The following is a 22,474-nucleotide window of genomic DNA, read 5'->3' on the forward strand; positions in this document are numbered from 1 at the left end:
CGACCCCTTCCAGCTCGCCCGACCCTATCTGTTTCGCCTGACCCCTGTCCGCCTCGCCCGAGGGCTCGGTTGTATCTTTTTCTTTTGACCAAGGGTATCTGTGTAAAATTTCGAGGACTTCTCTGTGTTAAGTTTGAGGACTCCGGTACAGTTATTCCTTAGGTCTAAGGGTCAGATCGTAATTTTTTCCCGATCTGACTCCTTTATCTTGTTCTAAAGCAACTGAAGCTTGGGAAATTCATCTTAAATCGAGGAAAGATCAGAAAAATGCGAAATCACTTGGGTTGGAATCCTCTTTCTGAGTAGAATCCAATGAAGTCGGTTCCACACTTTTCCTGTAGTTTTGCTATAGTTTTTGGGCTAAATCCTTGCAAGTGTTGTTGAAATCACCGCCTAAGTATCTCACCCTTCCATTGCATTTTGTGTAGAGCTGAACCTCGCCGACGGCACCTACGAGTTGCACCCGGTGCCCGAAGACAAAGTTGTAGCTAAGCTGCCTTAGGAGCTGAGCCCGAGAGCGCCGAAGACCCGTTCGCTTCCACCCCGCTCGAAGGCAAGCCCCGGAGCATAACCCAGTCTCTCTAAACTTGTGCATGCCTTCTATTGTATGTATGTGCATTTATGTTCAGGAGTTGTTTGGAACCATAGATGCATGACTTAGTTCCCTTTGATCTGAACACTAGTATGATAGTTGAAGTAGTTGCAGTGCTTAAACAGGACTCGGTAAAAGTCGAGTAATTCCCTGTCACTCACGAGTTATAGGAGTCGCTTGCTCTCCTTTTTGTTACAACTATAAGGACGATGGACGGGGCAGGGCTTGGTGAGCTATTTTGGTGGTCAGTGGATTGCCTGTCTGTCTACATGAAATTGGTTAAGGTCGGAAAGTGTTGGTGTTCATGATCAAGTGTTTGAAAGTACTAATCTCATACCCATTATAGGTAAATTTAGAGCACGATTCGGATGCGTCAGGAAGCGCCAATGAGCGAAGGCACCGTAGCCGCTGGGGCGTGTGTTTCTCGCAGTCCGATCAGTCTTGCCCGAGTGTTGTTCGCGCACTCCTTTCATTCCATGCCCAAACGTTTAGGAAAGGGGTCGGTTTGGAAAAAAATGGTGTTTTGAGAAGACGCCAAGTGTCTTGGGCCAGAGCCCTTGATAGCCCCTGAGGGATATGCGACCCTGGGGCAGAACCGGGGTCGGATATCCCTAAGCTTGGGACAAAACTCTAGCAAAGGCAACTCAAAACCGCCCCTTTTTCACAAACTAAAAGGTGACAGAAGTATGTATGTACAAACTTGGAAACAATAGCTAAGGGTAGAAGCGTCTTAGCTGCTCGATGTTCCAAGCGTTGGTGAAGACCTGCCCGTCGGGGGTCGCTAGCTTGTACGTGCCGGTCGTAGTACTTGCGCGACGATGAAAGGACCTTCCCACGGAGGGGTCAGCTTGTGCTGACCTCTGTTGTCTTGAACGAGGTGAAGCACCAGGTCCCCAACATTGAAGGCTCGGCCCCATACCTTACGGCTGTGATACCGCCGCAAAGCTTGCTGGTACTTGGCCGAGTGCAGTAGGGCCACGTCACACGCTTCGTCGAGCTAGTGTTGCGCATCCTCGAGAGATGTTTGGTTCCCTTGTTCATCGTACGCCCTGACCCTTGGGGACCCGTACTCCAGGTCGGTGGGGAGGATTGCTTCGGACCCATAGACCATGACGAACGGGGTGAAGCCAGTTGCCCTGCTTGGGGTTGTCCTCAGGCTCCATAGGACCACGGGGAGCTCCACGACCTATCAGCCGCCGAACTTGTTGAGTCGGTCGAAGATCTATGGCTTGAGACCCTGGAGTATCATGCCATCGGCCCACTCAACCTGTCCGTTCGTGCAAGGATGTGCTACGGCTGACTAGTCCACTCGGATGTGGTGATCATCGCAGAACTTGAGGAGTTTCTTCCTAGTGAACTACGTGCCATTGTTCGTGATGATGGAGTTGGGGACTCCAAAATGATGGATGATGTCAGTGAAGAATTGCACCACTTGCTCGGACTTGATTTGCGCGACCGGTCAAGCCTCGATCCACTTCGAGAACTTGTCGACGGCGATGACTAGGTGGGTGAAGCCCCTGAGCGCCTTTTTGAAGGGCCCGACGAGGTCCAGACCCCAGATCGCGAAGGGCCATGTGATGGGGATAGTCTGGAGTGCCTAGGCGGGCAGATGGGTTTGTCACGCGAGGAACTGGCACCCTTCGTAGGTGCGCACCATGCGGGTGGCGTCAGCTACTGCCATCAGCCAGTAGAAGCCCTGTCGGAAGGCGTTTCCGATGAGGGTTCTCGGTGCAGCGTGGTGGCCGCAGGCTCCGGCATGGATGTCCTAGAGTAACACCTTTCCATACTTGATCGGGATGCAGCATTGCAGGATTCCGGTATGGCTTCGCTTGTAGAGCTCCCGGTCGATGATGACAAAAGATTTGGCGCGGCGGGCGATTCTTCGCGCCTCTGTCTTGTCCGTCGGGAGCAACTCGTAGAGGAGGTAATTGAGGTACGGGGCTCTCCAGTCAGGCAGGGGGTCGGGCCCCTCTGCTGGGTTTGTGTCGATTTCCATGACCTCAGGGTCAGAGGGATTGGCCTCCGAGTCCAGGATAGGTGGCATGTTGCCGACCTCTCCCGGGTCGGCTCCGGAGTCCAGGATAGGTGGCGCGTTGCCGCCCTCTCCCGGCTCCTTGTAGCGGATCGAGGGCTTGTACTGGTCGCTGATAAAGACACCGTCGGAGACTGGCTTCCGGCCAGACGCCGCCTTTGCTAGCTCGTCAGCTGCCGCGTTGAAGCGTCTTGCGATGTGGTTGAATTCCAGACCGTCAAACTTGTCCTCGAGCTTGCGGACTTCGTTGCAGTTTGCTACCATCTTGGGATCATGGCAGCTACACTCCTTCATGACTTGCTCAACGACTAGCTGAGAGTCACTCCGGATGTCCAGCCGCCGGATACCGAGCTCGATGGCGATGCAAAGCCCATTGAGGAGAGCCTCGTACTCAGTGACATTGTTAGATGCGGGGAAATGGACGCGAATCATGTACCTCATGTGCACGCCGAGGGGAGAGATGAAGACTAGACCCGCTCCGACACGAGCTTTCATTAGCGACCCGTCGAAGTACATCATCCAGTACTCCTGTTTCTCTAGCGCTGGTGGCGTCTGGATCTCCGTCCACTCTGCGACAAAGTCGATGAGTACCTGGGACTTGATGGTTGTCCAGGGGACGTAGGTAATGCCCTAGTCCATAAGCTCGAGCGCCCAATTCGTGATCCACCCCGTGGCATCCTGATTCCGGATCACTTCGTCGAGGGGGAATGATGACACGACCGTCACCAGGTGGGAGGTGAAGTAGTGGTGTAGCTTCCTCTTCGTGATGAGGACTGCGTATATGAGCTTTTGGATTTGAGGGTAGCGGGTCTTGGATTCGGACAAGACCTCGCTGACGAAGTACACCAGGCGCTGCACCTTGAGGGCGTGCCCCTCCTCCTCTCGCTCCACCACTAGAGCTGCGCTGACCACCTGGGTGGTTGCCGTGATGTAGAGCAGGAGTGGCTCCCCGTCGGTCAGCGGGACTAGAATTGGGGCCTTCGTCAAGATGTGCTTGAGCCGGTCAAGCACCTCCTGGGCCTCGGGGATCCACACAAAGCGATACGTCTTCCTCAGGAGTTGGTAGAGAGGGAGTCCTCATTTGCTGAGGCATGAGATGAAGCGGCTCAGGGCCGCAAGGCATCCCGTGATGCGTTGAACTCCCCTCAGGTTTTGGATCATCCCCATATCGCTGATGGCCTCTATCCTCTCCGGATTGGCTTCAATGTCGCGCACGGAGATGATGAAGCCGAGCAACATGCCCCTTGGGACCCCGAAAATGCACTTTTCGGGGTTGAGCTTGATGCGCTTGTCTCTCAGTCTTTCGAAGGCCAGTTCAAGGTCAGGGATGAGCTGGTCGCCCTTGTTGGACTTGACCATGATGTCATCCACATAGGCCTCAACGATTCGTCCGATGAGGTCCCCAAAACACTTGAGCACACATCGCTGGAACGTAGCCCCCGCATTTTTGAGGCCGAACGGCATCGTGACGTAGCAGTAGGGCCCGAAAGGGGTGATGATAGAGGTCGCAAGCTGGTCAGACTCTTTCATCGCGATTTGGTGGTAGCCAGAATACGCATCAAGGAAGCTAAGGGTTTCGCACCCTGCGGTGTAGTCGACTATCTGATCTATGCGCGGCAAAGGAAACGGATCCTTTGGGCATGCTTTGTTGAGACCTGTATAGTCAACACACATTCTCCATTTCCCATTCTTTTTTCATACAAGAACAGGATTGGCTAACCACTTGGGGTGGTGCACTTCCTTGATGAACTCGGCCGCCAAAAGCTACTGGAGCTCCTCACCAATGGCCTTGCGCCTCTCCTCATCAAAGCAGCGTAATCCTTGTCTCAACGGTTTGGAGTCGGCCTTGATGTTCAAGGAGTACTCGGCAACTTCCCTTGGGATGCCTAGCATGTCCGAGGGTTTCCACGCAAAAATGTCACTGTTTGCACGGAGGAAGTCGACGAGCGCGCTTTCCTATTTGGGAGATAGGGTAGCGCCTATCCTCACCGTCCTATCATCGATGCAGCTGGGGTCAAGAGGGACCTCCTTTACACCTTCTGTGGCCTCGAAGGAGGTGGTGGACTGCTTGGAGTCAGGCGGATCCTTGGCGCCCTCCGCAAGCCGGACCGCATGGTCCTCCGAACAAGTGATGGCCGTGGCGTACTCGCAGCACTCGACGCCGCACTCGTACGCCTTCTGGAAAGACGTGCCGACGGTGATGACCCCGTTGGGCTCTACCAGCTTGAGCTTGAGGTAGGTGTAGTTGGGGATGGCCATGAACTTGGCGTCGCATGGCCGCCCCAAGATGGCATGGTAGGTTGCACAGAAACCCACCACCTCAAAAGTGAGGGTCTCCTTCCTGAAGTTGGAAGGAGTCCTAAAAGTGACGGGCAGATCGATCTGCCCGAGGGGCATCGCCCGTTTTCCCGGCACAATGCCGTGGAATGGCGCCTCGCTGGGACGGAGATGGGATCGGTCGATCCCCATGGCGTCGAGGGTCTCGGTGTAGAGGATGTTGAGGCCGCTGCCTGTTGGAGGTATGCCCTAGAGGCAATCATAGAGATGATGATATTCCATTTGTATCCATGATTTGTATATTGTGTTCATTGAATATCCATTAAAGGCTACTTGAATTGATTTGCAATTATGTGAATTGTATGTGAAACTCTTTACTTGTATGGTTATTCTAAAGTTGTCCCTAGTCGGAGTTCATGTGAGGACACATATGAATATTAGACTAGCACATGTATTAGTTGATGACTATGTTTCACAAGTCATGGACATGGAGATGTTGAACTAATAATGTGGACACATGTGGAGACATGTGCTAGGACTGACCTAATACGAGAAGTAGTTCTCTCTTTAAACAACATACACGCTTTGTCCTTAGACCTGAGATTGTCGCATGTATTCAAGATGTGGATCGACCTACTTAGGGGCTATCAAACGCTACGCCGTAACAGGGTAGTTATAAAGGTAGCTTTCGGGTTTGTCAAGAAGCATGCTATGAGACATGGTCAATCAAGATGGGATTTACCCCTCTCTGATTGAGAGTGATATCTCTGGGCCCCTCGAGTGATCGGATCCGAAAATGCATGGCCATGCTACGTACGGTTAAGAGTTAACCTACAAAGGGATTCCGAATCACAGGATCGAGAAAGAGCGGTTGGCTTGAAGCTAGACCAAATATCGTGAGGCAAAGGGAATAGCATGTATATTATGTTGTGATGGTTCGTCTGATATGATCTTCGTGTGCGTATAGGAGTTGACACGTCTTGCTAGAGGCCGCTACCGACTATTGGGCCAAGTAGGAGTACTCGGGCCATGTCTATACGTATCCGAACCTATAGGGTCACACACTTAAGGGGCTGGAAGCCCAATTCGGATCTGATCCGAGTTGGATTAGATTTAGAAGTACTGATGGGCCTCGGACCCAGAGGCCCGTCAGGAACCTCTATAAATAGAGGGGTGGGGGCGCCCTAGGGTTGACACCTTTTGGCGAAACACATCTGCCGCGCCTCCCACGCCCTCGCCTGTTGCAACTCGCGGATCTAGCAGTCCGGCTTGCGACGCTTCCTCCCTGCACGTGTGGATACCTTGGAGGTGTTCTGCCTGCAGCACTCGGACATGCCGCCGACGAGCCACGACGAGCCGCCGACGAGCCACGACGAGCCGACGACGAGCCGCGGCACGAGGGCGATCTTGCTGCACGTGGACGAGCTACTAAGGAGCTGCTGGACGTTGACGTGATCGACTACGTACGAATACATTGATCGACTACGTACAACTATGTTTATCATCTTCGCTGCATCGACGCAAATCTAAATCTTCCGCACCAGTAGTGCGTCGAGTGGTAATCCCGTGATCCTTATACGGCAGTTCTTCCTGGTTTTATGTGGTAGAAATTTTGATTTGCGCTAGTGTAGCCTACCTCGTATCCCAACACTGCCTCCATCCATGAGCACCTTGGTGAGGCGCTTTGTGCCGATGATGGGGTCGACGACGAGGGGGTAGCGTCTTAGCTGTAGGATGCACTCCGGGTGGTTGGACTGGTCGAAGGTTATGGTGGACCTTTACCAGTTGAGGAAGGTCGGGGTAGCGGGGTCGGCCACGTAGACTTCACGGTGTTCCAGCTTTCGGCGGCGCTTGGAGTCATAGGCCGCCGGCCCGCCGAAGATCATGAAGTAGCCGTCCATGTTGGGGAAGCCGTCTTCCTTCTCCTCGCCATCCTTCTTCTCTTCTTGGGTCTTCTGTCTCCGATTGCCCTTCACTGGATTGCCCACAAAGTACCTCTTCATGAGGTTGCAGTCCTTGTAGGCGTGCTTGGCGGGGAACTCGTGGTTTAGGCACGGTCCCTTGAGCAAGTTGTCGAAGAAGCCGGGGGTGCCATTAGGAGGTAGCTATCCCAGTTTGCACTCAGCAACAACCACGAGGGGAGCCTCGCGCTACTGCTTATTCTTCTTCTGCTGTCGGTTGGAGGTGCCCTCGTCAGCGTCCTTTTCCCGCTTCGCCTTGCCTTTATAGCGATCAAAGATCGCCCCGACAGCCTCTTCGCCCGAGGCGAAGCTAGTGGCGATGTTGAGGAGCTCCTCAGTGGTCCACGGGCCCCTGCGTCCCAGCTCATGGACTAGAGGCCTGCAAGACATTCCTACCAGGAAGGCTCTGATAATGTTAGCATCAGCGACGTTGGAGAGCTCCGTGTGCTTCCTGGAGAAGTGCCGGATGTAGTCTCGGAGGGACTCATCCGACCCCTGATGGCAGCTCCGGAGATCCCAGGAGTTTCCAGGGCGCATGTACGTGCCCTGGAAGTTTCCTACGAAGATTTCCTTCATGTCGTTCTAGTTACAGATCTGACCCGAGGGAATGTGTTCCAACCAGGCTCATGCCGAGTCGGCCAAGAACAACGGGAGGTTACGAATGATGAACAGGTCGTCATCCGCCCCACCGGCCTGACCAGCAAGCCAGTAGTCGCTAAGCTAAAGCTCGAGGTTTGTCTCCCTGGAGTATTTGGCCACATTGGTGGGTTGCCTGAAGCGCACTAGGATTGGCGTGTTCAGGATGTGCGCGGAGAAGGCCCTGGGCCCCACTGGGTTGGGGCTCGGGCTCCGATCTTCTTCGCTATCGTAGCAGCCACCACGGTGGATGTGGTAGTCGCGGTCCGCTCCATCCTCCCTGTCGACGTGGGAGTGCCTCCGCACCTCCAGGGTGTCACGGGCGTCGCGGACGGGGGCGACGCGCCTTGGACGGATGGGGCTCCGCCTCCTGCATGCGGTGGTGTTTGCCGAGCGGGCGTGGCCCGATTTCCCTCGGGGGGAGGCTGGTGGACAGACTCCCCACGCCTTTCAGGAGGCGTGGTGGGCGCTGCCCTGCTGGCGTTGTACCCGCGTCGCCGGGACACGGAGCTCTCTACCTACCGAACTGCGGTGCACTCAAGCAGGTTGTGCACCTCTTGGTGGGCCGGTCGCTCTTCGGGCGTCGCTGGCTCAGGGAGTCATCGGAGTAGGGCCGCTGCGGCGGTGATGTTCTGGCTGGCACGTGCGAAGAGTTGTGGACAATCCTCATCCTCGCAGATGCACCGCTGGATGTCACGCACCCGTTGACATGCCCTGCCTTCGTTGTGGTGGCGCTCGACCTCCTGATTGGGCACGCCTTCGGCAGATGTGGCCGTTTTGGGACCGTGGCGAGGGCCCCGGTTGTAGCTACAGCGCGCGGTGGGGGAGTGCGCTGCCTCCCTTCGGCGCCATTATCGTTGGACCCCTTGGAGTGCACATCAGCCATGAAGCACTCGCGCGAGGGGTGGTGGCTTCTGTTGTCGGAACCAGCATCGGAGGCTGTCCCCGTCACGTCCACAATCTCGCTGTTCGCGGGTGTCACGATCATGGACCGTGCCAGGAGACGACCGTAAGTCGCCACGGCATTGCGCAGTCCAAGGGGCCGTTCCTCTGAAGGAGGCCCCATGGTGCGCGCCCGGCTGCTCACCACCATTCCGGCGGCGGAGCCGGATGCGATGGGTGAGCAGGCAGGACGAGGAGAGGAATTAGCTCGATTCCCTCTCCCGTGGTGAGGAAGTCCAGGCTCCCGAAGCGGATGTGGGAGCCGCGAGCAAAGCCGATGTCGCGGTTGGCCATCCAAAGCCGATGATGATCGACGTACGCGCAAAGGTCCCCTACCTGGCGCGCCAACTGTCGTTGTCAAGAATTACGAGTCAAGACAACGGCAAGTGAATTTATTTTCTATGCGCGTAAGGCTCAGATGGTTGCACAAGAGGACACGAGGTTTATACTAGTTCGGGCGGGATTGACCCTACATCTAGTGTGGGGAGCTGCTCGTGTTACTCGTGCAGAGTTTGTAGTAGGGGTTACAAATGGGCGAGAGAGGGAAGTTGGTCCCAAGTCTCTGTGGGTGTGCACTGATGCTCGTGAGGAGAGTGTGTGAGTTGGGGGGTGTTCGGTTGGCTTGAGAGCTGTCTTGCTCGGTCCCCCCAGTCCTCTTTTTATAGGTAAGGAAGGGGCGGGAGTTACAATTGAGCCAGGAGTAAGGAGAAGTAAAGCACAGGGAGAAGGACTGAGTCCCCGGGGTCGTCGCCTTCCCTCCCAATTTTTTGTCTCTTGTCAGCATGACCGCCGGAGGGGAATGGATGTCGTTGGGCCCTGTAGACGACCCAGCGGTCGGCCGCTGTAACTGAGCGTGCGGGACGTGTCTAGCGACTGATTGTTGTAGCCATGCAAGATGATGATGATGATGTCTGGCCACCACAATGGCGCACGTCATGGAGGACGGCCGACCTTTGTAGCCCTGCATGCTGACCGGGAGGCGTGGCCAACACGTCTCTGCCGCTGGACCAAGCACGAAACCGGGCGGTGCTCCCTCCTATGCTAGGGAGCGTGGGTAAGGAGTGCCCTACGACAAACAGGGGAGGCAGCGGATTAGGACGGTGCTGCTGTAGCCCTATGTGGTCGTGGCTATAGTGTACCACTCGAATACTGTGGCGGGTCACGTCGAGGAGCGCGGGCACCTTTCTGCGCGCCAGAGCCGCATCGCATTTATGGCGAGGTCGGTAGGGGCCCATGAGATTTGCGCCCTTGTCCGCTGATCCGCACCCACCCTCGGGCGAGGCAAAGCTCTGTCCTATGGGTCTGGATCTTTTCGACTCCTTGTGCCTGGGGTCGGGCGAGGCAGAGCCTTGCATCGAGGGGTCGGACACCTAACCCCTTCCGCCCGGGGTCGGGCGAGGCGGAGACCTACCACGAGGGATCGGGCGCGTCCGACCCCTCTCGCCCGAGGGTCGGGCAAGGCGGAGCTCTCTCGGCTGAGATGAGGAGCGGCCTCGGGGCGTCGGGCATGTCCGACCCCTTGTCCCAGAGGTCGGGCCATGTTGGCGGAGGTTACTGTTGCTTGAGGTGGGCCCAGGCCCTTATGACCATCATTTAGGGAGTATAAAGAGGTCGTTAATGTTTCCCCCCAACACTTATAGTTGTAGAGTGAGCAACAAGTAACTCCTATAACTCGCGAGTGATAGGAAATCACTCGACTTTTACCGAGTCTTATTTAGCACAACGACTACTCGGCCTATCATGCTAGTATTCAACCATAGGTACCTAACATTATGCAACTAAATTTTCAAGCAACTCCTATGAACGTAAATACACAAACATAAGAACATATATATTGCATGAATTCAGAAAACTAGGTTATGCTCCGGGGCTTGCCTTTAGGTTCATGGAAAGTTAGCTGGTCTTCGGGATCTTGATCTGGCTCAGGCTCAGGTTCTGCGTGATGTAGCTCTGCGGCGGGTTCCTCTTCCAGCGTGGGGTGGAGCTCGTAGGTTCCGTTGGCAATATTAACTTCTACACGATATGCATACGCAGATAGTTCAAATTTCCATGCTCCCACATGCAGGATGCAAGACATGAATTATTGTTGAAGTGTAAGATGTATTTCGACCACATTCACCTAAACAAGGTTCTAGACTTTTATTATCTTCATGAAGTAAGGTGTGTTGTGGTGTAAAACTCGGGGTTGACTTTGATGGTGATTGTGTACACATTTAAGGTTCTTACAACTTAGACCTCACAAGGAAGGTGGGGGTCACTTTAGGGTTGTTCAAGGTTCATTTGGAAAGTTATTTTGTTTTTGAATATTTTTCTGTACCTCTTCCGTAAATTACCATTTAAGCTGGCTAGGACTTAATGTTTTCTTTATTCATTTAAACCAGTTCATCTTCCAAAATTTGTTTCCGTATTCAAACAGCAACATATGACACTAAAAAGTTAGCAGTATCTCCACCATGTCATCACTGAGTTACTGTAAAAAATTGGGATCCATTGGATTAGCACAAAAATAATTAAAATTGTTCTATTACCCAAAGGTAGCATGCCCTTAACCATTTTTATCACAAAATCTGCAGTGATTCCGAGGGTGAAATTTAATTAGTGGGTTGAAAGTGTGTTACAGAGACTTGGGTGAATTTTTCATGATTTTTAGTGAAGGACAATTGTTTCCCATATTTATCTACTATTTATCTTTCTAGAAAAAGAAAGGCATGTTTCACTAAGTTTCATTCAGTGTTTCATATTTTTCCTAAGAACTATACTTTAAAACTAAGCTACTCCAAGTGGTTTCACATTTTTCTCTGCTCTGGATTAAATCTTATGCAAAAAAAAAGATTTAACCCTAGATTCAAAGATAAAGTTAAAACAGTGATATAAAGTTTTACACCAGGTTCCTAACTACTTTTCCAAGCTTCTACTCACCGAAACAACCACTTTAGAAGTGGATTTGTCTTTTTTAAGTTTTTTTTATTTACCATGATTTAAAAGGCCTAAGCAAGAGATAAAACTATACAGCATTATTTCTAATAGTAACATGAACAAGGTTATTTTTCCATGAAACTAGGTACCTCAATGAGTCCAACAAAATTTATTTGACATTTTTCAAAGCTTCCTACATTTTTTAGTGCATTTCCAAAGTTCCTTTATTTATCTGCCTTTTTAAAACACATAAACCGAGACAGTTTTACACCGGGGCCCTTAAGGTTTTCAAAGTCTTACAGATAAGCCCTTAACTCTAACAACTAGGCCCCTACGAAGCTTTCCCAATCACACCCGTGCCCCTATGGAGTCACGGTGGCCGGCGGCGGGTGGCTTCGATTCCGGCAATGGCCGGCCTAATAGCAGGGGAGGTGCGCTAGCTCACTGTGAGGGCCTTGGCGGCGGTTGGGGGTCAGGAGACGGCGTGTGGACAGCGGAACAGTGTGGGGAAGGAAAGCTCGGGTGGCGGTGAAGTTTGGCGGCGTTCTGGCACTCCAGGGGCTCTTCGTGGGCAACGGACGGCGCGGAGAGGTGTGCGTGATTCCGGCGAAGCGGGCGGAGGTATTGGTGAGGCGTGAGGTGGTGCAAAACAGGGGGCTCCACGGAGGGGTGGTGCAGCGGCGCTTAGAGCAGAGGGGCGGCGGAGCTTGGCGAATGCGGGGAGCCTTGAGGCAGCGCATTGACCCCTTTTATAGGACCGGGGAGGTGCTAAGGGTGAAGCAGGGCTCCTGGCGCTGGCGAGTAGGGCTGGAGGGGGAGCAGAGGGCTGCTGGTGCCGGAGGATAGGTGGCGGGTGCCATTGGCGGAAGGAGCGGAGCTCCAAGGCGCAATCTCACGGGCATTGGCTTGGCGGGATAGCAACCGCGCGGAAACGATTTGCCAGGTGAAGCTATTGGTGAGCGAGGGCCTCATGCTATCACGGTCACGATCGGGGTTGGCGGAGGCGGTTCGACCCATGCTTGGCGGTGGTGTGGCGCGTCAGCATCGGGCGGAGCTCGCTCGGGACGGGGTGAAGGGGATGCATGGCAGAGGGGAGGATAGGGTCGGGCGCTTACTGCGCAACCGGGCGAGCGAGTTCTCTTGTCTTGGCTGCCGGTTGGCCATCGGCGAGCTCGCCGGTGAGCGAGAGCCACGCGGCGGGCGGCGCACAGACGAATGTGCTGGGCGCGCTCTGGTGTCGGGGCATTCCCGAGGCAGGTCAAAGGGCTGAGGTTTAGGTTGAGTCTAAGTGAGATTTTTAACTAAACTTTAACTTTTCCCTTTCTAAGATTTGTAGCCCTTAAGTCAAAGTTTAAAACTTACAAAGGGTGTCACTTCCAAATCAAAATAGATTTGAAGTTATGGGGTTCCAAAGTTTGCTAGAACGCCAGTCATCCAGACTTGGGCAGATTTCCAAGTTCGCTGATTTTCACGATTTTTGCTGTTTTTGACCTGAATTTTGAATGGATTTCCGATTGAATTAGGGCAAAGTGTTATTGACAAAGTTGTTTTACAGACTGAGTACTAAAACTCTTATAAAGGGTTTTTCTTAAGTTCAGTGTAACTTTTGTGAGTAACTTGCTTGCCAAGATATATGCTTTGAACTGCTCTCAGACTTTGACCAAACTTTTGAAAAGCTTTTGTGCAGATTTCGGCCTAACTCCAATAATCAAAGTTGTCAAAGACTTGTATGACTAAAACTTTTATATAACATTTGACTTGATCTTACATTAGAAATTTCGAGAAAAAGGGCTGCAAAGTTGAGGAAATTCGCTATTTTCAGCACTTGAGTTTTTGAAGTGAGTTTCAAAAGCTACAAAGTTTGCTTCTAGTTTTTGAACCTCTTCCACTTCAAACTAGCAAAAGTGCTAATAAGGAAAGTAGTTAGAAATGTAAAACTCTACAACTTTTAGTTTGGAAAAACTTTAAGTTTCTATACAAAATTTTAAGTTTTGACTTAACCCCAAACTTAAGCTTTTAAGGGAGAAAAGGACTTTTCACTTGCTAAATTAGTGTCTAAGCCTCCTATTCCAACTTAACCAAGTGTAGTTTAAGTAGAAATGTTACAGTCATGCGATCAAGTCACAGATTTTGGCCAACTTCGTGGCTGAGTGGATGGAGATCTAGAAGCCGCCTTCCCTGTAGAGGCCAGAACACTGGACCATGTACTTTGATGGTGCCCTCAACCTCGAAGGAGCCGGCGCGGGGTCCTATTCATATCCCCCAAATGTGAGAAGCTCAAGTATATGCTCCAGATCCACTACAAGGCCACCAATAATGGCGTTGAGTACGAAGCTCTTGTCCATGGCCTACGCATCACTGTTACCCTGGGAATCAAACGCATCCTTGCTTATGATGACTCTAAGGTTCTCATCGAGCAAGTCAATGAAAATTGGGACTGCAGCAAGGAATCCATGGACGCTTACTGCGCGGAAATCCACAAACTTCAGGCCAACTTCGACGGCCTCGAGTTCCACCATGTTCCCAAAGACCATAACATTGCCGCCGATGTCTTGTTCAAGCTCGGCTCCAAGCACGCACAAGTTCCGGCCAGCATATTCGTACAAGATCTCTGAAAACCTTCCATCAAAATCTGGACCTGGACCAAGTCAACGACGCTGGCGCTCAGGTCGGAGCCGACCCAAAAACCACTAATAATGTCATGATGATTGAGGCAGAAGAAGACTAGCGCACCCCGTTCATAGCCTTGATCACCGACCAGATGGCGCCAGAGGACAAGATAGAGCATGAAAATTCAACTAGGTGCAGTGCAAACTACATCATCATCCGCAAGGAGCGCTATAGGAAAGCTGCATCTATAAGGATTCTGCTGAAGTGCATTCTACGTGACGAGGGCATTGAACTCCTGCATGAAATCCACTCAGGAACATGTAACAACCACGCCGCCTTGGGTACTTTGGTCGGCAAAACCTTTTTCTTTAGTTTCTACTAGCCAACAGCAGTGGACGACGCGAAGGAGCTCGTCCAAAGGTGCAAAGGGTGTCAATTCTTCTCTAAGCAACAACACCTTCCGGCTCAGGCCCTGCGCACCATCCTAGCCTTTCGCACGCTGAGGGCTGAACATGGTCGGACCCTTCAAGACCGCTCCGCTCCGGGCAGCTACACACACATCTTCATGGCAGTCGACAAACTTACCAAGTGGATTGAAGTCAAGGCTATCCCGAGCATCGAGTCAGCTAAAGCCGCTCAGTTCGTGGAGGAAATTATGCACCACTTTGGAGTGCCAAACAGAATCATAACCGACCTTGGCGCACAATTCATAGGCTCCGAGTTCTGGGACTTCTGCCAAGACAACCTCATCGACGTATACTACTCCTCAGTAGCGTACCCACGCTGCAACGGTTAGGTCGAACGTGCGAACGGGATGGTCCTCTAGTCCCTCAAGTCACGCATCTTCGACAACGCGTCCAAGTACTCCACCAAGTGCCTATGCAAGCTACCCCATGTCATCTAGGGCCTACGAACACAGAAGAGGCGGGCTACCGGCTACACCCCGTTCTTTATGGTATACGGCTCAGAGGCCGTCCTGCCATCCGACGTGGCCTTTGGCGCCCCACGTATCCGATACTACGAGGAAGGTGAGGCAGAAAAAAGTCGGCGGGTCAACATCAACAGCCTCGATGAGCATCGTGAGGCAGCCCTCATCCACTTTCTTTCATTTTATCTCCCTAAGGTAAAATAATGCATGTGGAATTTCAGCATTTGACCTAGAGTTTTCGAGGTAAACTTTTTAACCAACTAAACCAATTTGTTTTGGTGATGAGCAACGACTCCTTTTATTTAATTAGTTTTTAATTAGTTTTATGGCGGTAAAGTTAAAATACTTGAACATAGCGTACTGCTCAATATCTTAGAGTGAAAGAGGCTCAACCCTCGAGGCTAGAACATCGCAACAAGCACGACTTCCCCGGCAAGCTCGCCATCTCGCGGCAAATGCCGACCTCTACTCGACTGATCATTCAACCCTCAAGGGTCCTCTGGCCGTACACATGACAAGCACAGAGCTAGGCCGCACCTTCCATCAGTTAACCTCGCAAAGTTAACCTCGGGCTTCTAGTCATTTCCAAACCGGTTAACCTCGCATAGTCACAATTCGGACGCACACGAGGCTAGAAGCCAGCACGGTTAACCTCACAAAGTCGCAATCCGGACGTACGCAAGGCTAGAGGCCAGCACGGTTAACCTCGCAAAGTCTCAAATCAAGTTGTGCTTGAAAACTCTTCTAACCTCGAAACTAAACAACTTGGCTAACCTCGCTAGTTTTGGGCCAAGACAGCAAAACTCAGCTAACCTTGCTAGCTCCGGATCAACGAACAAAACCCAGCTAACCTTGCATCTTCTTTACTACTTCGGGACTTTGAAGCTAACAACTAATGATAACTAAACCTCAATTGAAAGAACCCTTGAAGCTGTTACATAACACGGCATCGAAGCTGACCCTCATAGCAAGAACCTCCGTGTAACCTATAAAAGAGGATAGGGCGTTGCTAGCGCCTAGATGTTCGATGGGAAAACTTCCCATCAATGCTCCGTTCGTCTATGGCAACATCAAAAAAATAATGTCTGCAACATAGAAAATAAACGTTTGCAATATAGAAAATCACTATTTGCAACATCAAAAAACATGTTGAAAAAAATTTATTAGCCATCTGTTGACGATGAGGAAAAAACCCGCCGCAATATCTATTTCATGTTGCATGGAACATTTCAAATCTCTTACTAAAAATGCAACATCCAGATAAAACACTTGCAACATTGCAACATCTAGATCTACTTTGCAACATCCACATGAAACACTTGCAACATTCTTCTGAAATATCTGAAACACTTGAAACATATGGTTGCAACATGTAGCAAATCCTGGCAGGAGGAGCACTGCACAGTGGGATCCGACGTTAGAAAATGGTGGTGGAGGAGGAGGATGGCGGCGGCTGGAGTGGCTCGCCCCTGGCCGTGGGGGAGCGGCGCTTGGCACCCTTCCTCGTGGAGCAGCTCCTCCGGCGGCTGGCGCGGCTCGCCCCCTGGCCGCGGGGGAGTGGCGGACCGCGCCCCCGGCACTTGTCAAAGTGCTCGCCAGGCATGTAGCGCATCAGCTCTTGAGGCCTAGCTTGAGCTCACCAGGGTGCTCGTGGTTCAATTCATTGATGGAACCATTATTAGGCATGAGCTCTTGCTGCTCTACTGCATCAATCCCAACTCCCATGTCACGGTGATGTCGAGCAACATACGGAGAAGTTTGTTGGCGCAGCTCAGCGTAGCTAGCCGTGGCCGCCACGCATCCTCCGCGTGGTGCCGCATTTGGTGCTCGTCAAGACTACCGCCGTGCAATCCATCTGTTCATGGAGGAAGAATGGAGAAAGAGATAGAACGGTTAGAGAAGAAAGTGCTGGAAGGGAGGGGATAAGGTTTGTGGTGGGGCCCGCGGTGAAGAAGGGAAGGGGGATAGGGGCGTGTCTGCGTGTGAGCAAGAGGCACGTCCGGTGGGCAACGATAGCAACGCGTCCGATGTTTTTAATCTCTCCAGACGTAAGAGTCCTAGCATACCGAAGAGGATAATGCCGCGATTAGCCTTAATGCACTTTGGATCGAGGATAACGCCCAAACCGAACGCAGCAACAAAAGGCTACAATGGAGCTCCGATCCTGACAAATAATGGTTTTAATAACCATGCTACGCTAATTAGCCAGCCGAGTCTGCACTTCCTGTCTACTTAGAACCCTCGCGGCAGGAAGCTCATCTGCAGACCCTCTGCGGCAAAAAGCTCCGCGACGAGCTGATCCCTCGCGGGCTCGCGGCTATCACTGACCTCGGCAGATAACTCAAACTTCCGCAGCTAGCTGAACCTCCGTGGTGAACCTCCGAGGCTCCTAAGCTGCAAGGCAATGTATGCATGCGTCAAACAAAAAGCATGCACACATCTAGAACCTCTGCATGCATGCGCCAAAGCTATTGACGCCAGGACAACCCGGCCAGCTCTCCCGAAGCTAATAACTGCCCACCAAAGCTGTCAGAATTTTTTCAACAACAACCTCCACAAGAACCCTCGCGCGGAAAGAACCCTCGCAGCAAGCGAAACCCTCGCGAGCTACACTTAGAACTTCCGCGCTAAGCCACAGAACCCTCTCAAGTCAAGCTGCCACCCTCGACTATTAAACCTCGCAATCTTGAGCCACCAACCATAGTTCATAACATACTGAGCCGCAGGCCCGCAGCATGCACGCAGTTTGGCCAACTTAGCAACTCAGCAGCAACTTTGTTCTCTTTTAATTGCCTTGTCTTCGAATGACGATGCTTGGAATCAAGTTGTGCTCGGAAATTCCGGCCAGAAGCCAACCCTCGCAGCAAGAGCTGAACCCTCGAGGCTGCAAGAACCCTCGCAGCAAGCATCAAACCTGAGCGGCAAGAGCTCAACCCTCGAGGTTGCTAGAAGCCCGGAACCCTCGCAGCAAGAACGACCTCCACGGCAAGCTCGAACCTTGGCGGCGAACGACGAACCTCCGAGCTAAGACAACCCGGCAAACTCTCCTGAAGCTGCCCGGCGCCTCTACTGGCCACCATCGAGCTAAGCTGCGGCTGCTGGGTTATTTATGCAAGCGCTGCATCACCTTTGTACAAGCAGCGTGCAATCAGCACAAAAGCTGCGAGGCTGGAATCTGCTCACGAACTCGATCACAGTTGATGACTTTGACAAAACGCATGTCAACTTTTCAGATCGAAGCTGCCTGTTCTGGCCCAGATAAGTATTCCAACAGCACTTTAAGCCTGCAAAAATTCTGCTTTCGCGGTAACCTGCAAGCTGCAGTTATGTTTTTGCTTTTACAGCACAAATGATAGAACATCAGTTATCGAAGGTCCCTTACAGCTGAATTTCATAAAAAAGAGCTGCATTTGCTCGGGTTCAAACCTAGAACCTGTTTGCTCAGCGCTGCATTAGGATTTCAACCACAGCTATGCCTTTTGGCTTAGCCGGAGAGCAACTATTTTTTCGGTAGCAATCGGCACACCTTAATGACAGGCGAGCCATACCATGGCACCAAGCGAAAGCCATCCTCGGACCTGTTTTCGTTTATTCTTGTTACATGCAAAAATTCGCTCATAATAGCGCTTCAGTAGCTTGACATGCTCACACAACTGTCTTATAAAAATCATCTACATTGATCTTCTTTCTCGTGGCTTCGGGAAGCCACGAAGGAGGGTGTTTGGATAAGGAATTTTTTTTTGAGCTTGGTGTGTTCCCGAATGCGTCCAGCCCATTGAATCTCTACTGTGATAACAATAGGGCAATTGCGCAAGCAAATGAGCTAAGGAATCACCAGAAGAACAAACACGTAATGCGACGATTTCATCTCATTCGAGACTTCGTTAACTAGGGTGAGATAAAGATATGCAAAATACACATGGATCTAAACATTTCTGATCCGTTGATAAAACCACTCCCGTAGGCTAAGCATGATGCATATATGTGGCAGATCCACTTCAGATTAGCTTGATTAAACATGGTTAGGTCGCCTAACACGCGACACTCATGCCTTAGCCAAGTTAACACGAAGTGCCGTCGGATTTCATCCGATTTAACCACTTGAACAGGACCGAGTTAGCAAACTCACACGAAGGTGAGCGGTTCCAGAGAATACAACAAGTCCACTGAGTTAAACAAATTTGGCCATTTAGCTCAACAACAAAACGAAATCAAAGTTTTACACGGTTCAAAAGGAAACAGCAGAAGGTAAAACAGCGGAAGCTAAACGCAGGGGTCGGACGTCCTTGGTGAGGCCAGCCAAGACGTCAGTGATCCCTCTCCTCATCGTCCGAGGAAGGATCCCACTCGACCGTCCAACCCAGAGGGAGTTGGGGCGGCCAAGTGCCCACAGAAGAAGACTCGGGAGTAGCGACTTCACCTGAAAAAGAAAAAAGCCACAACAAGGTTGAGCTACTAAGCTCAATAAGACTTAACCGACCGGGAGTAACTACTCTACCACTTCTAGACATGCAAGGCTCTTTGGATGAGGGGTTTGTTTGCCAAAAGCACTATGTAGATCCCTATTTTCAAGTTTTAGCTCAGGTTCTAAGTTCATTACCCGGTCTAAGTTAGCAACTTACTCTAAGCAAACATAGAACCAACCAAAAGGTATATACAACCATCATCAAGACCAATGCATCATTAGATTCCTTTATTACTCAGGGTAGCATAGCGATCAAGTAGTCTCAAACTGTGAGAGGCAGACGAATCGATTCGAGTTTTTTAACCATGCATGGTGAACCTAACCTCATGACATCCGCGCACCATCGAGGGTCGCTTCCTGTGTCGGCCTTCCCCATCAATTCCCTAACCCGTGTCGGGCCCATTTCCTTTGGTGCAATGTTCCACAGACCCGGCCTCTGCCGTTCTGTGACCACACTTGCCACCACGTGCGGCCGCAGGGGAAACTCCGTTCCAAGGACAATGGGGCGACCGCTCACGTGCAGGTTCAATCCGGTACTCGGCTTCCTCATCCCATAATAAGTATGAGGTTAGTACTTTCAAACACTTGATCACGAACACCACCACTGTCGGGCCTTAACAAGTTCCATAGACAGACGGGGCGATCAGCCGACCACCAAAGAGTTAACCCAAAACCCTGCCCCGTCCATCGTCCTTATAGTTGTAACAGAAGGAGAACCACCCAACTCCTACAACTCGCGAGCGATAGGAAATCACTCGGCTTTTACCGCTCCTTATTAAGCATAGCAACTACTCAGACCCAACAGACTAGTATTCAGATCAAGGGATCTAAGTCATGCTTTTATGGTTGCAAACAACTCCTATACGTAAATGCACAAACAAGATGCAGAAGGCATGCGCAAGTTTGGTAAACTGGGTTTCATGCTCCGGGGCTTGCCTTCAAACAAGGAGGAGGGAAGCTGCTCTTCCGCTTGGGCGGCTTCGGCTTCTGGAAGCGGGGGCTTGGTTGCAGCTTCGTCTTCTGGTGCCGGGTGGAGCTCGTAGAAGCCGTCGGCGAGATGCAACTCTACACGAAATGCAATGCAGGGGGTTAGCATTTAGACAATTATTTCAACAGCAACACTTGCGAGTTTTAGCCCAGAAACTTTGTAGCAAAGCTACGGAAAAAGGTGGGGAAGTATACTTGGGTTGGTGGAGATCAAGATATAAGGGTCGGACGGGAAGGAACTTATGATCTGACCCTTAAACTAGAGGAATAGATGTGCTGGGGGTCCTCAGACTTAACGCAGGGAAGTCTTCGATTTTTACACATATACCCTCAGGTCCAGAAAAAAGATACAGCCGAGCCCTCGGGCGAGGCGGAGAAAGGGTTGGCGAAACAGGTAGGGTTGGGCGAGACGGAGAAAGGGGTCGGCGGACAGACAGGGTCGGACGAGGCGGACAAGGGGTCGGCAGCTTACCTTCGTCTTACAGGTGAAACTTGGGGTCGGGAAAGAGCAGACTTGGGCGGAGGAACTGGAGCACTAAGATTTGCAGCGGCGATATCCGGCAGTGCTCCGGCGGCGGCGGTGCTTCTTGTGGACCGCAAGCAAGCTCTTGCGCAGCGCAGAGGAGCAAGCGGCTGGGTGGATTGGAAAGGGTGGATGTGAAGCGGAGAGGAGAGTCCCTCAGGGACTTAGGCTGTAGCGCTTGGGCACGAAATAGAGAGCAAGGCGGAAGGGCAGCGATGGCGAAGGGGATTCCGGCGGGGCTCTGGTATTCCCTTTTATAGCTGCGCGGAGGAAAGAGGGTTAGAGCGGCACGAAGACCGGGAAGAAGCGATGGAGTGCGCTGCCGGGGTGGCGATTGAGTAGCGGGGTGGTGGAGCATGACTTTGGGGATGACACCGTCGGCCATTGGGCACTGAAGACAGGGCGGCGCAGGCGCGGTTTTGCCGGTGGTTGAGATTTGGCGGAGGCGGGCGTCGTCATGCGGTGGATCTGATGGAAATGACCGGGGGAATGGCGTTAGAAGCGAGGGCGCATAGGTGAGAAGACAGGCGGGCTGCGGTCGCGCGGGCAAGCGCGAAGCAATAGATTGTGGGGGGCGCAGCTCTGACAGGGCGGAAAAGGAGCTGTCGCGGCCGGGGTCGGGGTTGGCGGAGGAGGAATCGTCGCGTAGCGCATCTGGGGCGGCGCGACGGTGGAGAGGTGGCGGAAAAGACGGGAGGCATCGGGCTCTATAGCCGGGGTCCGGCGGGGTGATGATGGGCGCGAGCCGCGAGGTACTGCAGAAAGGGTAGCAGAGGAGCTTCCGCTGCGATTGGGGAAGGGGGCGCGAGAATCCATCCGGTCGTGGCCGGCGACGAGGTAGAGTGGCGGGTGTCGGAGAAGTTGAGCCACGCGGCGGAGAAGCTCTGAGGTGGGCATGCTACTCGAGTGCGTCTGTCTCGGAGGATCTGGGGAAAAGATTTTGTGGGCCCATCAGTCAGTCTCGGTTGGTCCACTACTCAGATTGAAAGAGATACTGTGGGAAGATTTAAAAGGATCTGGCGGTATGGGTTTGGGGTCGGCAGGTTCGGAACGGGGAACCAGCGGAGAGGGTCGGATCTCAGGGGTCGGGACCGGGGGTCGGGACCAGAACTGAGGGTGAGCACTTAACTCGGGGTAACTGAGGGGGATTAGGGACTCGGAGTTGATTAAACTTGAAAGATTTGGGGTCGGTCGTCACAGTACCTAAGAGCTATGGGTATTACATACCTTCTAGATTGACTCTAGTGCAAGTGGGAGACTGTTGGAGGTATGCCCTAGAGGCAATCATAGAGATGATGATATTCCATTTGTATCCATGATTTGTATTGTGTTCCTTGAATATCCATTAAAGGCTACTTGAATTGATTTGCAATTATGTGAATTGTATGTGAAACTCTTTACTTGTATGGTTTTTCTAATGTTGTCCCTAGTCGGAGTTCATGTGAGGACACATATGAATATTAGACTAGTACATGTATTAGTTGATGACTATGTTTCACAAGTCATGAACATGGAGATGTCAAACTAATAATGTAGGCATATGTAGAGACATGTGCTAGGACTGACCCAACATAAGAAGTAGTTCTCTCTTTACACAACATGTAC

The 22,474-nt window shown here is 51.9% G+C and overlaps 1 protein-coding gene and 1 pseudogene across 1 annotated transcript; one reads left to right on the forward strand and one right to left on the reverse strand.

The window, feature by feature from the left end:
* Positions 1-2,357: 2,357 nt before the first annotated feature.
* Positions 2,358-2,888, reverse strand: LOC117853531 (uncharacterized). Its single transcript, XM_034735864.1, has one exon. The coding sequence runs from the start codon at positions 2,886-2,888 to the stop codon at positions 2,358-2,360; it is 531 nt and encodes a 176-aa protein (XP_034591755.1).
* A 5,674-nt stretch (positions 2,889-8,562) lies between these two features.
* The window catches only part of LOC117853532 (reticulon-like protein B18), a 38,007-nt pseudogene continuing 24,095 nt past the window's right edge, over positions 8,563-22,474 (forward strand).

The sequence above is a fragment of the Setaria viridis genome, chromosome 4 (assembly GCF_005286985.2).
Source record: "Setaria viridis chromosome 4, Setaria_viridis_v4.0, whole genome shotgun sequence".
NCBI lineage: Eukaryota > Viridiplantae > Streptophyta > Magnoliopsida > Poales > Poaceae > Setaria > Setaria viridis.